The 13,202-nt window shown below is 39.6% G+C and overlaps 1 protein-coding gene across 1 annotated transcript in view; it reads left to right on the top strand.

The window, feature by feature from the left end:
• The window catches only part of wb (wing blister), a 153,954-nt gene extending 140,973 nt beyond the window's left edge, over positions 1 to 12,981 (top strand). The window contains exons 14-43 of the mRNA XM_089593899.1: positions 1,653 to 1,759; positions 2,153 to 2,336; positions 2,419 to 2,762; positions 3,237 to 3,434; positions 3,808 to 3,978; positions 4,063 to 4,223; positions 4,768 to 4,902; positions 5,019 to 5,286; positions 5,383 to 5,554; positions 6,175 to 6,396; positions 6,496 to 6,749; positions 6,833 to 6,944; positions 7,010 to 7,154; positions 7,237 to 7,549; positions 7,625 to 7,785; positions 7,868 to 8,006; positions 8,084 to 8,324; positions 8,389 to 8,562; positions 8,647 to 8,813; positions 8,961 to 9,119; positions 9,208 to 9,356; positions 9,424 to 9,711; positions 9,859 to 10,027; positions 10,113 to 10,535; positions 10,645 to 10,832; positions 10,950 to 11,282; positions 11,360 to 11,669; positions 11,769 to 12,207; positions 12,337 to 12,705; positions 12,790 to 12,981. Coding sequence (XP_089450025.1) covers positions 1,653 to 1,759; positions 2,153 to 2,336; positions 2,419 to 2,762; positions 3,237 to 3,434; positions 3,808 to 3,978; positions 4,063 to 4,223; positions 4,768 to 4,902; positions 5,019 to 5,286; positions 5,383 to 5,554; positions 6,175 to 6,396; positions 6,496 to 6,749; positions 6,833 to 6,944; positions 7,010 to 7,154; positions 7,237 to 7,549; positions 7,625 to 7,785; positions 7,868 to 8,006; positions 8,084 to 8,324; positions 8,389 to 8,562; positions 8,647 to 8,813; positions 8,961 to 9,119; positions 9,208 to 9,356; positions 9,424 to 9,711; positions 9,859 to 10,027; positions 10,113 to 10,535; positions 10,645 to 10,832; positions 10,950 to 11,282; positions 11,360 to 11,669; positions 11,769 to 12,207; positions 12,337 to 12,705; positions 12,790 to 12,932 — 6,638 coding nt within the window. The 3' untranslated portion in view covers positions 12,933 to 12,981. The remainder of the gene's footprint in view (positions 1 to 1,652; positions 1,760 to 2,152; positions 2,337 to 2,418; positions 2,763 to 3,236; positions 3,435 to 3,807; positions 3,979 to 4,062; positions 4,224 to 4,767; positions 4,903 to 5,018; positions 5,287 to 5,382; positions 5,555 to 6,174; positions 6,397 to 6,495; positions 6,750 to 6,832; positions 6,945 to 7,009; positions 7,155 to 7,236; positions 7,550 to 7,624; positions 7,786 to 7,867; positions 8,007 to 8,083; positions 8,325 to 8,388; positions 8,563 to 8,646; positions 8,814 to 8,960; positions 9,120 to 9,207; positions 9,357 to 9,423; positions 9,712 to 9,858; positions 10,028 to 10,112; positions 10,536 to 10,644; positions 10,833 to 10,949; positions 11,283 to 11,359; positions 11,670 to 11,768; positions 12,208 to 12,336; positions 12,706 to 12,789) is intronic.
• The last annotated feature ends 221 nt before the right edge of the window (positions 12,982 to 13,202 follow it).

Raw genomic sequence — 13,202 nt, 5'->3', positions numbered from 1 at the left:
TACATATTTTGGCGTCATTAGTATAACGTATGAGTAACAAGTTACAAGTAACAAGATACTAATCTTACAATCGCTCATATTGTCACATCTGTGAAATGGTATTCCACATTATTTTACTAAATTATAATTTCCAAATTATATGAAATGCTTTGTTGCATCGTATTATTGAAAAAAACAAATGATAAAGGGGCTATGTATAGACAACAAATAGATTGCTAGTGTCATTTTTAATCTTTGTTTGTGGCACGCTCGCTCTACACGATCTTATTGTTTTTCTGTTAGGTACATGTGTGTGTAATCAAAATTATAAATAAATCTTGATTATAGAAGCTGTTTTTTTCCTTTTACAACCTAGATTATTACTATCGTTATTATTATTGTCATTATTATTATTATTTTTTTTTTTTTTTCATTAATTTAATTTTTTATTTAGAGCAGGGGATGCGAAAATATTAATATTCGTGTAGCTAACGTTTTTGTTTTTTATTATTTTATTAGTGTATACAGAGCTCAGAAAAATTAATATTTATGCATTGAAAACTTTTCCTTTTTTTTCAAATAATATAGTTCACGTTTGCTGTTCAAAATGCGAATGAAGAAATAAAGGAACGAATTAATGTTTTTATATTCATCGTACTTGATTAATAAATTCGAAAAACTTTATGTATTATGTCTGTTTTTGTGATTATTATTATCTACATGGTGCAATTTTTATTTTCATCATGCTATACTCGTAAGGCGCACAACTTACTGAAATTGAAGTATGTTTACAATATTCTCATTATGTAGATGTATAGGTAAGATCACCCTTTATCAAACTGTGGTGACATTGGTCTTTTTTTTATTCATTTAAATTATGTAAGCACACAATTTTTTGGGTAAATAAAATTTTTTATTTCATTTACAGATTTTGAAGGGCTGAAATTATCAATTTTTTTTTGTCTTAATTATAAACGGGTTTATACCGTCATGGTGGCACAGTGGTAGAGTTACAGCTTCGTTGATCAAATTTTTATTGTTTAATGTAATTGTTTTTTCAACCACTTTCAATATTTTTTCTAAATTTTTTAACACTTAACTATTAAACTTTATTATGTATGATCGCTTGAACTTGCTACACAATTTTTTTCAGCTGAATAGGAGTATGTGGAAAAAAATTTGATGTTCGGTTTTTGTTTTGCATCAAATGTTTTCGTCACAAAAATAAATCTCCCAACAACATTTTATTACTCTCATTGTAGTTATCTCGTTAAATATCTTTATTCACCCTCTATCTCATAGAAAAACGTTGTCTCTGTGACTAGCAAACTGTCAAATGATCCAACTCCACCCTTGAACAGACTATACCTGTTGTATTTTCTTTATTTTAATATAAGCTATTTCTGAAACGTAACATACATTTTCTATTGTAAGGGCGCACGTTCTCTTCTCTCGTGCTTTACACGATGATCAAAATAAAAATTAGATGGTTTTATAAATGAATTTAGATAGATGCAATATATACACAAATTTTAAATGATTATTTATCGAAATGTACGTTACAACGTACAAAGTACGTCCAATATGTCTAGTTCTATTTTTAGCAAATTTTGTTTTACTATTGAGTTAAAAAAAAAAAAAAAATTATTGTTTTTTTTATTTATTCATTACAGATTGCAACTGCAACTCACTCGGATCGGTTACAACCCACTGTGATATCGTCTCAGGACAGTGCCAGTGTAAAAAGAACGTAATTGGCAGACAATGCTCGAGCTGTTTGGTAAGATTGGTCATTTCAAAAGCCTGTACAAACTTTTAAATTTTATGTCAATTCATGTCTCTGAAAAATCACACGAAAGAGAAAATTGCCATTGAAAATAAATGTTTTCACGGAGCACCTTGGAAAACAAAAATCCTATTGGTAATTCTTATTTGTGGCATTTACCCATCATGGATTACCATGGTATCTGAATGAAACCGTTGGTTAGATATGTATTTTCTTTATTCATTAAAAATACCCTGGTAATCTCAAATGTACAATTTGATGGTAAAGTACGAGCCGCGTATGCATTAACGTAAGCTGTTATGTGCCCGAATCCAGTAAAACAATGTGTTCGAGCAGTAAATAGTCAAACTGTCCTCCCCCTGCAAGTGTATACACGACCTCTTTTAGGCAAACCACTGGGGTCTCGTGACAGGCGCCGGTTGCTCGCCTTGTGAGTGCGACCCCGTGGGCTCTCACAACGCGACGTGCCACGATGCCAACGGACAGTGCCACTGCAAACCCGGAATAGGCAGACTGCGCTGCGACTCGTGCCTACCCGGCTACTATGGTTTCTCTCAAGACGGTTGCCAGCGTAAGCTCCGAAGATATTATATACCATATTCCCCCTTTGTTTCGCGGACCAAAGGTTAAAAAAGAAATTTGTTTTAAAACAGCGTGCGAGCCGTGCGATCGTCCGGGTCACATCTGCGACCAGAGCAACGGGAGGTGCTCGTGCCCGGCCCTAAGCACCGGGGAGCGCTGCGACAGGTGCAGACCCGGGAGCTACGACCTACGTCCTGGGCTGGGTTGTCGGAGTTGCGGTTGCAGCTTGGCGGGGTCGCAGAGGCAACAGTGCGCCCAGGTGGATGGGCAGTGCCCGTGCAGGGAAGGCTTCGAGGGCCGTGGGTGCGACAGGTGTGCCCCAGGGCACTACGACTATCCGCACTGCCGGCCCTGCGGGTGTGATCCACAGGGCACGGTGGGACAGTGCGACGGACTTGGGCAGTGTCCCTGCAAGGTGAGCCTCCAACGGCTTGATGTTTCAGCGCCGATTTTTTTTTTTTTTTGTTTTTTTTTTATGGAATTCGATGCTGCCATCGCCACAACTAACCGTCAATGATAATCAAGTGGTAGAATCGGTGATTATCCTTATTTAACTGGTGTTGGCTGGTGATTCTGTGACAGTCGGCTGAAATAAATTCTCCAGTCAATATTGCGTTCGCTGACATTATCAATACGTTTTTCACTGATTCGATTCAAACAGTCCAGGTTTTTCAATGTTTTCCTACATAGGTACCGTTTAAGTGCAGCTGTTTTGAAATAAAATTGTTGAATCCAGCCAAATCAGTAAAAAATTTAACGATTTTGTCAGTGGAAGCTATTTTTTAATACTCAAACTCCCGATGCTTCGAAGAGTTAAACGATAGGCACATTGTTCCAAAAACTAATTGAATAGCAAAATTGAACTACAACACGACGATTTGTGCACCAGACGAACGCGGTCGGGCGACGTTGCAACGAGTGCTCGGAGGGTACCTTTGGCCTGTCGGCCGACAACCCGGATGGCTGCACCGAGTGTTTCTGCTTCGGCCGGACGAGCGAGTGCCGCCAGGCGAGCCTCAGCTGGGGCCAACGCCGGCTGCCCCGGCCTCGGGTCCTCTACGTCAACGATACCGTTAACGAAGTCGTTGTAAGCCATCAGCCCTTACTTGATTTATATCTCCTTTCTCCCCCCCCCCTCCACCCTCGCTACTCCTGTCTCGCTCTCCTGGGGCTCATAAAGCGCGTCCCGATGCATATACATGATCTTCCTCCTCCTCCTCCTCCTCCTTCGTCATTTCCAGACTGCTTCTTCTTCTTCTTCTTCTGCTTTTCCCTTGAAAAATACAACTCGACATCGTATGCATACACTCGCGAATGTAAATATGTGTGTGATGATCGATAGCCGCGCGTATGAATGAAAATGCATGGTGTGGATGAATCGTGCGTGAAGCCACGCGATAACGATCATCGTTTCGGGGGAAGCCTTTGAGAATAATATACGTACCCCTTTGGGTGTACAGATCACAAGTTACGGCTCGTCCCTGGTTCTGCCGTACTTCAACAGCGGCTTGAACAAAACGAGTGGCCTGTACGTCGTGCCCGGTACAGATGGAGACGTCACCCTGCCCGTCAACTTTTACCGCGAGTGTCCCATCTACTGGCAACTGCCGGATTTCTTTTTGAAGGACAAGGTAGTACACATGGACACTTTTTTACCTCGTTTTAATCACGTCAAGAAGTATCAACGAAAATAATGATTAATTTGCCCCTCAAAGGTCACGTCGTACGGTGGATTCCTTCGGTTCACTACGATAACCGACGGTGGATACGTATTGCGATCGAGCCATCGGTTTCCGCTCGTTCAATTGCAGGGCAACGGGATAGTGCTCGAACACTTTCCGGCCAACTCGAGCAACGACAATGGTCACGCCGTGAGGTAATGAGCTTTTATACATCTCTAATAAATATAAAGTGGGTGTTGATGATTTTTTGCTCATTTTTGGCTATTTCACAAGTTTGGTTGTCAACTGTTTCGGAAACTTTCTTAGGATATGTCTAGGGTTTTTGTATTACGTTAAAAGGGTCCTCCCAAGTCCTTTTATTTTGATGTTGCTATGAATTTTATACAAGTGCTGCAAATTGCGAACACGATGACTATTCTCACAAAGGAACGTGTTCTTGGAAAACACATTTGATCTATGTGAAAATCCATGCTGTCCATAGATTGACAGCTATAAATTTCGATAGGGATATTAATGAATCTTTTTTTTTCGGCCATCAATGTCAGCTATGGAGTTGCTTTTATAAAATCGAAACACGAAACTACCAACCGTTGTCGTGTCTTTTAACAATTTTGATAAAACTTTACGCTTGATCATGGACAATTGGATTAAAAACAAAAATTTGAAATTGTACTTTGTAAGAAAATGAAGTTCCACAAGAACTGGCAGCGATTCTTGATACCGATTTTTTGCCATTAGGTTACACGAGTCGTCGTGGCGATTGAAAAACAGGGCGGATGTACAGGTCACGCGGGAGATCCTCATGGTGGCCCTTCAAAATGTTCAACGCATTTTCGTCAAGACATCCGACTTCACGGACTTTTCCAGAGCAACGTAAGCACACCCCCACAGTCTCTGTACAAAACTACCGCGTGTTTTTACTTACGAGTATTTTTTCACTACCTTTCTTCAATTAAAACAAAAATTCTGAATCACCGAATCACCAACAGCCTTCTAGAGGCTTCGATCGACACGGCAGTGCCGACAGCGTTCTCGCAACCCCTTGCCAATGGTATAGAGCAGTGCGACTGTCCGACCGACTACAACGGCACCTCTTGCCAGGACCCGAGCCAGGGCTACTACAGATGGGTCGAGGTCAACGTGACCAGTGTCATAAGCGGCTCCTACGATGGCTACATCGAGCTCGTCGGACGTGCCAGGGCTTGCGAGTGCAACGGCAGGTCCGAGCTCTGCGATCCCGAGACTGGACACTGTCTGGTGTGTATGACGCTCATAATCTTCTCGCACAATGGAATCGTTATGGGTTATTTTTTTTTACTTTTTGTGACTTATCGAAGAATTTTATTGCAACAGGGATGCGGGGAAAACACGTCGGGCCCCAACTGCGAGATCTGCGCTGAAAGCTTTTACGGCGATCCAAACTTTGGTGGTTGCAAGGAGTGCCCGTGTCCCCAAACCGATAAAAAGTTCTCCAACACTTGTGTCCTGCGACCGGACAACGAGGTTGTTTGTGTCTGCAAACCAGGTTCGTAACGAAATAAATGTAATCAATCGAATTGGTGTTTACTTGAAAGTCCGTAATGAAAAGGTGATAACGATATTCCAAACGAAATAAATAAATCTATATGAAAATCAATTAAAACTAACTTTTTTTTCATTATCACCTTCTTGAAATATATGTTCTAGAGAAATCACGAGACGTCATAAATTTAAGTAAACTCTAAATATGAAACAGTGAATAATCGCTATTTCCTATAGTTACAAGTAGTAAGGACAGGTTTTCACCCTTTTTTTTTTTTTTTTAATTCTGTAAACGATGTACAAGTTGTTTGATAATGCTTTTGAATGTTTTAGTAATACCGAAAATACTTTTTTAACTATTATCTTGTAGAATGACTTTAAATCTGACAATCCACTTGAGAAGGCTAACTGTATTGGTCAGCGTAAACTAAGTATAGCGATAAGATAAAGTAGTAAAGTTCCACTAATTTTGAAACAGTACTATTTCACAATTTAGAAAGTGAGATCATCAGTTATTTTCCCTCATGGCCTCAACGCTATACAATTCCAATATCCCAAATGAGCAACCAAACCTAATTTAAAAAAATAAAATAAAACAAAGCATCCTTGTTCCGTCAAACGCAGGGTACGCAGGGGCACGTTGCGAGCGTTGCTCGTATGGACACTACGGCTACCCGAGTACACCGGGCGGACGCTGCGAGCCGTGCAATTGCAACGAAGCGGGCAGCGCCAGCGACGAGTGCGATACCGAGACCGGCCAGTGCAACTGCAGGCCCGGATCGACTGGGCGCGATTGCTCCCAATGCACTGCCGAGCGTCACGTCTTCGTTGGCCCGAACTGCGTTTGTGAGTTCCCACGTCAAGACAAGATTTTGCATCTTTTACCCAACAGCAGTGCCCGAACGTAAAAATAACATGTCTACTTTTATTTTCATCCAAAAATAGCATGCAACGACAACTGCACCGGTTTGCTCTTGGACGATTTGGATGACCTGAAGTACGAGCTGATAAACGCGACGACCCACATTTCGGCCGGTTACATAGCACCGCCTTGGGAAGAGTTGGCTTACATGGACGACAATGTGACGAGCTTGTACGGGGAGATAAAAGCCAGGAGGCAAATCGAGGACGAAGTGAGGAGTATTCCCTGGGACAATTACAAGCTCATGGCGAAACGGGCTGAATCTCTGTTGAGTAAAGTAAGTTTCCTTGTCAATTTTTAACTCGGTAAATATCGTGATTATATTATTATGTATGACAACATTGTCACGTGTGTCGGAAGGTAATTGAGAAGGTCAACGACGCCAGGATAATAAAGTCGCAGAGCGGTGACATTCAGAATAACGCCTACAGTTTGAAGATGGAGATCGAGGGATTGAAAAAAGATATTAACGGTAAGGATGCTGCGAGAGAAAAAAATGGATGGTTGGGGATGATGTATACGTGTCTTTTTTTTCAGATACGATTTTCGAAGTGGTTTACTACGGGAACGATGATAAAAAGGTTGAGATTAAAAAGGTTGTTAAGGAAGCGAAGCAGATTTTGAATGAAATAAAACTTCTCGATTTGCCGAAGCAAACCAAAGTATTCGAGGTTTTAACCAAGTAAGTTTGAGATTCGTAACGCTTTTTTTTTTCTTACGTACGACACAACAGAATTACCAAAATTTTTGTTTGTAAATAATAGCGAGTGCACCGAGTACATTGACTGGCTGGATAGCTTGCTTGCTTTGATCGAACCGTTGGACAGTGCGAAAGAGAAAGCTCATGATTTTTCGGTAAAAATGAAGGATATGATGAAAATAATGGAGAATACGATGGAAACTATGTTCAGCTACGATACATTGTACAATGAAATTAATATGACTTACAAAGTACTGTCGTACCAACAAGAAGAAATCAGTGACAAAAGTTCAGAAATCAATGGGTCACTTAACAAAGGACAAAATCTCATTGTCGAGGCCAAAGGATGTGTCGTCGATAGCGAAAATAACATACAGGTAACTTTTGGAAACTCCTAGCGTGCTACTACAACAATAATGTTATTTCAATATTTTACCATAATTTCATCGTAGGATATACCAGAAATAAAAAATAAACTATCAGAAGCTACGACCAACCTTTCTACTAAAGAACAAATCCTATACAGGTTGAATTACGAATATAAAAATAAGTACGTGATACCAGCAACATCTCACGCTCAAAATCTTTCCAACTACGTTGATCAATATGTGGGGTAAATTATGCTCTCAGAAATATTGTAATATAAATATAGTATTGTGAGAAAACTGTTTAAAAAAAAAAACTCTTTTGCACAGGTTATTCTCCGAAACAAGGGCTCAAGCAGCCAATCCTTTGAAAGCAAGTCAAGCTTACAAAAATATAGTTGATGGGCTGATGGAAGCTGAACAAGCAGCATACGATGCTAACGATATACTTGACAACGTTCATCGAAAGGTGCAACCATTATTTTTGCAACTACTCGCGTAATTAATTATTGTATTTGAAATAATGTTTGATTCGTCTACACGAAGGTATATCTTCGTGGTCCAGATTCCGATACGTTGTTGGATAATGCTCTGGATGTAGCAGCACGATCAACAGAACAAGTGGAAAGGACTCGAAATCACTATCAACCAATTTTTCAAGCAAGAGGACAATTGGAAAATCAGAAACAGGCTGTTTCGGACTTGAAAATATCCCTTAACAGCTCGGGCACGAAAGATAATCAAATCAACCTCAAACTACGTGAATTACAGAGCGATAGTCGAAGGAGTAAGTTATGAAACAACTGAAAAGCTAATAGTGAAATTCATTCGATTCATTAATTTGTTTTTAGTACAAGAAAGATTAAATGATATATTGAAAGAAAATCAGGAAACAGCTGCGTCCATTGTCCAAACGAGACAGCTGATTTCGGATTATCAACAAGGTATTATCGACGTGCTCAATCCAAAATTGCAGGATTTGAAACGCGAAGGGGATTCTAAAATAAGCCTTGCTAGTGAAAAACGTAAGTTCATATACTTAGAGTATTAGATAGTGGTGAATCATTTAGGCAGTAAAAGTATATTAATTTATACATTTGCAACCGTAGTCGCCGAAGCTCAGAGCAATATCAAGAAAGCTGATGCCAAGCTGACAAGTATGACGATAGCTGCCATAAAACGGCAAGAAGAGTTTGATAAGTGGAACGGAACGTTGGCCAATAAACTGCAAATTCTGAAGGATAAGATTGCTGAAGCAAGAAATACGGCAGATGGAGTAAGTTAAAAATTATCTTTAAAAATGTACTTCCTACCATCTTAGAATTTCAAACTTAAAGATGCGTTGTTGAAAAAAGATTTTAAAAAAAAACAAAGGTTTTAATTGTTGCGAGAGAATTGTTGGTGTACTAGAATAACTTTTCAGATTCGAGTTTCCATAAAATCCGCTGAGGGTAAAAGATGCACTAGGTCTTATAGAGTAAGGAATTTGCAACCGTCGTCTACCACAACGATCAGTATGACGTTCGCCATTCCTCACAATCGAAAAGAAGGAATATTATTTTATCTTGCAAGCAGTATAAATGTAAAAGAAAACTATTGAAGTTCTAAAGCAAATGATACGTTGGATTGAACTGTATTAAAACCTGCAAATTTTTAAATCTGTTTTTCAGGATGATTTTATGGCTTTGGAAATGTTTAACCGAAAAATAAGATTCGTATGGAACGTTGGTGGGGGCGTTGGAATGATCATTCATCCTGAAGTTCTGGAAACTGGGAGTCCTGAAAACGATTCATTGTGGTATCGCATCGAAGCCGAAAGGTATATCATTTATATGATTCATTAAATGCACCTTTATTTCGAAACATCACACAAATTGTCGTTTCAGGATTAGGCACATTGGCAAGTTAAGTGTGATAAAGCAGTTGACCAAAACAAGCAAGTATTCTGCAGTCATCAACGAAACCAGCTCGGAATTCGGACTCTTCGATGTCACAAGCATGGATCGTGTGTGGCTTGGCGGTCTTCCAGAACTGCAGATGAAACCACCGGAATTGCTGGCTTCAAACGGCTTGCCAGGATGTGTTCACCAACTTCTACTCAATGGAAAACAGATCGGTCTGTGGAATTTTATTAGCAACGAGCCAGACGATGCTTGCCGGCCTTGTGTTGAAGGGTAATACAATGTACTTTGGTATCAAAAGTCAAATCTTCATATAATTGTTGATGTGTTACTATTTTGCTAACAGTTTTATAACATCTTCTCGTAAAATATACTTGTATGATTGAGCTGATGTAATTATACACGTACATCTCTTTGTAGGGTTGAAAACATAGGTAATGATCTTGCATATAGTTTCAATGGCGAAGGCTACGCGGTAAGATCACGAGTGATATCTGGTCCTTACAACAAATATATTTTTGGAGTCTCCATTAACTTTAAGACGTACGATGAGAATGCCATACTCTTCTTAGCCATTGATCCCGATAATGTAAGAATGAAGTTACTTTTTTCTGTAGCTTATAACATTTGGCGTACATCGGTTTCATTAAAAAAATATATATTGTTTTCACCAGCCCAATGGTCATGTCATGATATTTTTGAGGGACGGTCGCGTAGTCCTTCACATAGTTTATGGTAACAATATCAGTATGGAAATGACATCGTCGTCCCGCTACAACACTGGAAATTGGACGAAAGTGGATGCCTTTCGACAATTCCAGTCACGTAAGAACACCGAAAAGTGCAGTTTTAGCGTCGACGGGGAGTACGACAAAAAGATCGGAGCCCCGACACCTCAACCCCGACAGGAAGATATACCTGATTTATCGAATGCTAAATACTTTTTCGGTGGTGTACCACCCAGTTTTCGCATCGATGGATTTTCTCTGCCAACGCACTTCCCCTTCCTCGGATGCATGTCTAACATTGTTGTGCAAGAAGGATACGATCCTATGGCTGAGCATTATTACGGCGTTGAGCCTGGCTGCAGGCGTAAGGTTGGTCTTAAAGAGTTTAATATTCATCAAACTAATCACAAATAGAAAGTTAATCATGAAATAAACCTAACGAGGTGCACTACTAAAATGGTCTTTAATTTTCTCGCAGCGAATGAATACCGTTGGTTTTTATGGAGATGGTTACTTGGAACTTCCTGGCCATCAGCTTCGTAAAAAATTTTCTTCCATCAGCTTTTCGTTTAGAACGTTGCAAAGCAATGCCATGCTTTTGTTGTCGACGTTCCAGGGACCTGAGGAGAAACTTTTTGGCATTCCCGATCCTGATCAAGATTTACTTATGGATACTGATAGTTCTAATAATACTAATGTAAATAATATAAATAAATTAATACTACAAAAACTTCTATGTGCACTTTCAACTGGCAAATAACACATACTTGATTGTCTTCTGCAGAAGGACAATTATTACTCTGTAGCTGTAGTCGACGGTCACGTGCAATTTAGAATAAACGGAGGTAGAGGTGAGCTGATCCTGTTGTCCAACGGAACATTTGACGACGGTAAATATCATATGGTAACCGTGACAAAGAGAAGAAAAGACGTTGAACTTAGGATAGATGACGCTTATCAAGTGAATCGAAGACTACCCACGAGTGCGGCGGTCAAGGCACCGGAATCCGGTGGTCTGTACATTGGCGGGCTCCCACACCTTATCAACAATACAAAAATGGTATTTACGAATGCGCCACTGATTGGTGCGATCAAAGACATCATTTTTGATGAAGAGTAAGTGTTTTCCTTACAAAATAATTACGGTAAAACTAAAATTTTCACACTAATGAGTGTGTTTTTGAATCTTTCAGTAAAATCGTAAGTTTCGATGAGGCTTTGAGATTCGAACACGCGTACATTGGTCGTGCGGGTCCACTGATGGGCAAGGATTCTCCAGCATACTCATCATCGGCATCTCTGTCCAGAGGATTGTCTACTCAACCCGAGGGTTGTCAAAAGATCCCTTACTATTCTTTGGAACCCGGTGCGCTTAAATTTGGGGACAAACCTCAAAGTCACACCCAATTGTACTTAAATTTCGAAAATTTCTGGAATCAGAAGAAAGTGATAGAGTTCGATTTTAGAACTTACTACCCTAACGGTCTGCTTTTTATTACTCCGGTAAGTGAAACAAAGAAGAAGAAATGGGCATCGATTACTATTCATTGGTACAAATCTCGTTCGATTTGCTTCATTGGTGGCTTTTATCTTCAATTTCAGGGAATTCGTATTAAAAACTATTTGGTAGTGATGATCCGAGACAGCCAACTGCTTTTGATAATCAAGAGTAAACAAAAGAAGGAAATGCTATTTAAAACTCCGTTCAACGATGGCAACTGGCATCACGTGACGATCGGTCACGATGGCAAGAAACTGTCGATGATCGTCGACACGCAAACGCCAATGTCTGTAAGAGTGCCGAAGAAAATTGGTTTAACCAACGTCATGTACATCGGTGGTATACCAGAAAGTGGAACTCCGTTGCCGGAACAGATTGTCTCTAAGCTAGAAACTCTCAAAGGATGCATACGAGGCTTGAAAGTCAATGGCAACATTTATGACATGGTAGGCTCCACCAGCAGGCCAGTTAATGTTGGCCAATGCTTTCCAAATGTCGAGAGCGGCGCTTATTTTCAAGACGAAGCATATGCCGTTTACAGTAAGTTAAACGTATCTCAAATTCTTAATAACAAAAAAAATGTGCAGTTTGGACTTGTGATAAGCAAATATATTTCAACAAACTTGTAAAATTATTAAACCACTCTCTAATGCTAATGTCCTTGTTTAGAAAAAAACTTTGAACTCGGACCCATCCTGGAGTTACAGTTGGAGTTTCGCACCTCGGAGTTGACAGGTGTATTGCTGTCCATAACGAGTTCCGAAGGCACGCCTTCATTATCTCTAGAGTTGTACAACGGGAAAATCTTAATGTCCAGCGACTTTGGATACAATCAAGTATTGCACGTAGAACAAGAATTCAAGAACCCGTACACAGTATGCGACAACCGGTGGCACAGGATTCAAGCTATTTACAACGACGAAGAGCTCACCCTTAAGGTCGACGAGTTAGAACAAAAGTATGGATTGCCAACTGAAGTCAGCAGTCACTTCATTGGATCTGTTATCACAAATGCTCTCTACATCGGTGGAATACCAGGTACAGGATTTGTTGTATCTTAGAAGTACTTACAAAAATTCACATTTGTATTGTAAAAAATGTTAATTTCTCGTCTGTTTTCAGATTCTGCGCCTAAAGGAACTTTAATGACGCGGGATTATTTTAACGGATGTCTGCGTAACGTCCAGATTGGTGGCGAACGACGCGATTGGACTGATATGTACGAGCTCTACAACATTCATTTGAATTCGTGTCCAGTTCAATGAACACAAAAAATTAAAAATGTGTAAAATTTAAAGATTTATCAAAGCCAAAAGATGCTAACAAACTGCCATATTATAATTAAACAAAAAAAAAATTTATAACTAGTGTAGTCCAATTGATGATGAAGATAAAGTCTCACAATCAAAAGGATCTCGTTTTGAAGCGTAGCTAGTTTAAAAATAATATATTATCAGAGATGATCGCGATGTACATTAAAAATGACTGTAATTAAACTTTTATCTTTTAAAACCTTTTTTATTCGCGACATAATA

This window comes from Copidosoma floridanum, unplaced genomic scaffold, assembly GCF_036245765.1.
Source record: "Copidosoma floridanum isolate Cflo_tuat_1 unplaced genomic scaffold, Cflo_Japanese_pri ptg000001l, whole genome shotgun sequence".
NCBI classification, from domain to species: domain Eukaryota; kingdom Metazoa; phylum Arthropoda; class Insecta; order Hymenoptera; family Encyrtidae; genus Copidosoma; species Copidosoma floridanum.
Note: the sequence above shows the minus strand (reverse complement) of the source record. Positions and strands in the feature narration are given on the sequence as shown.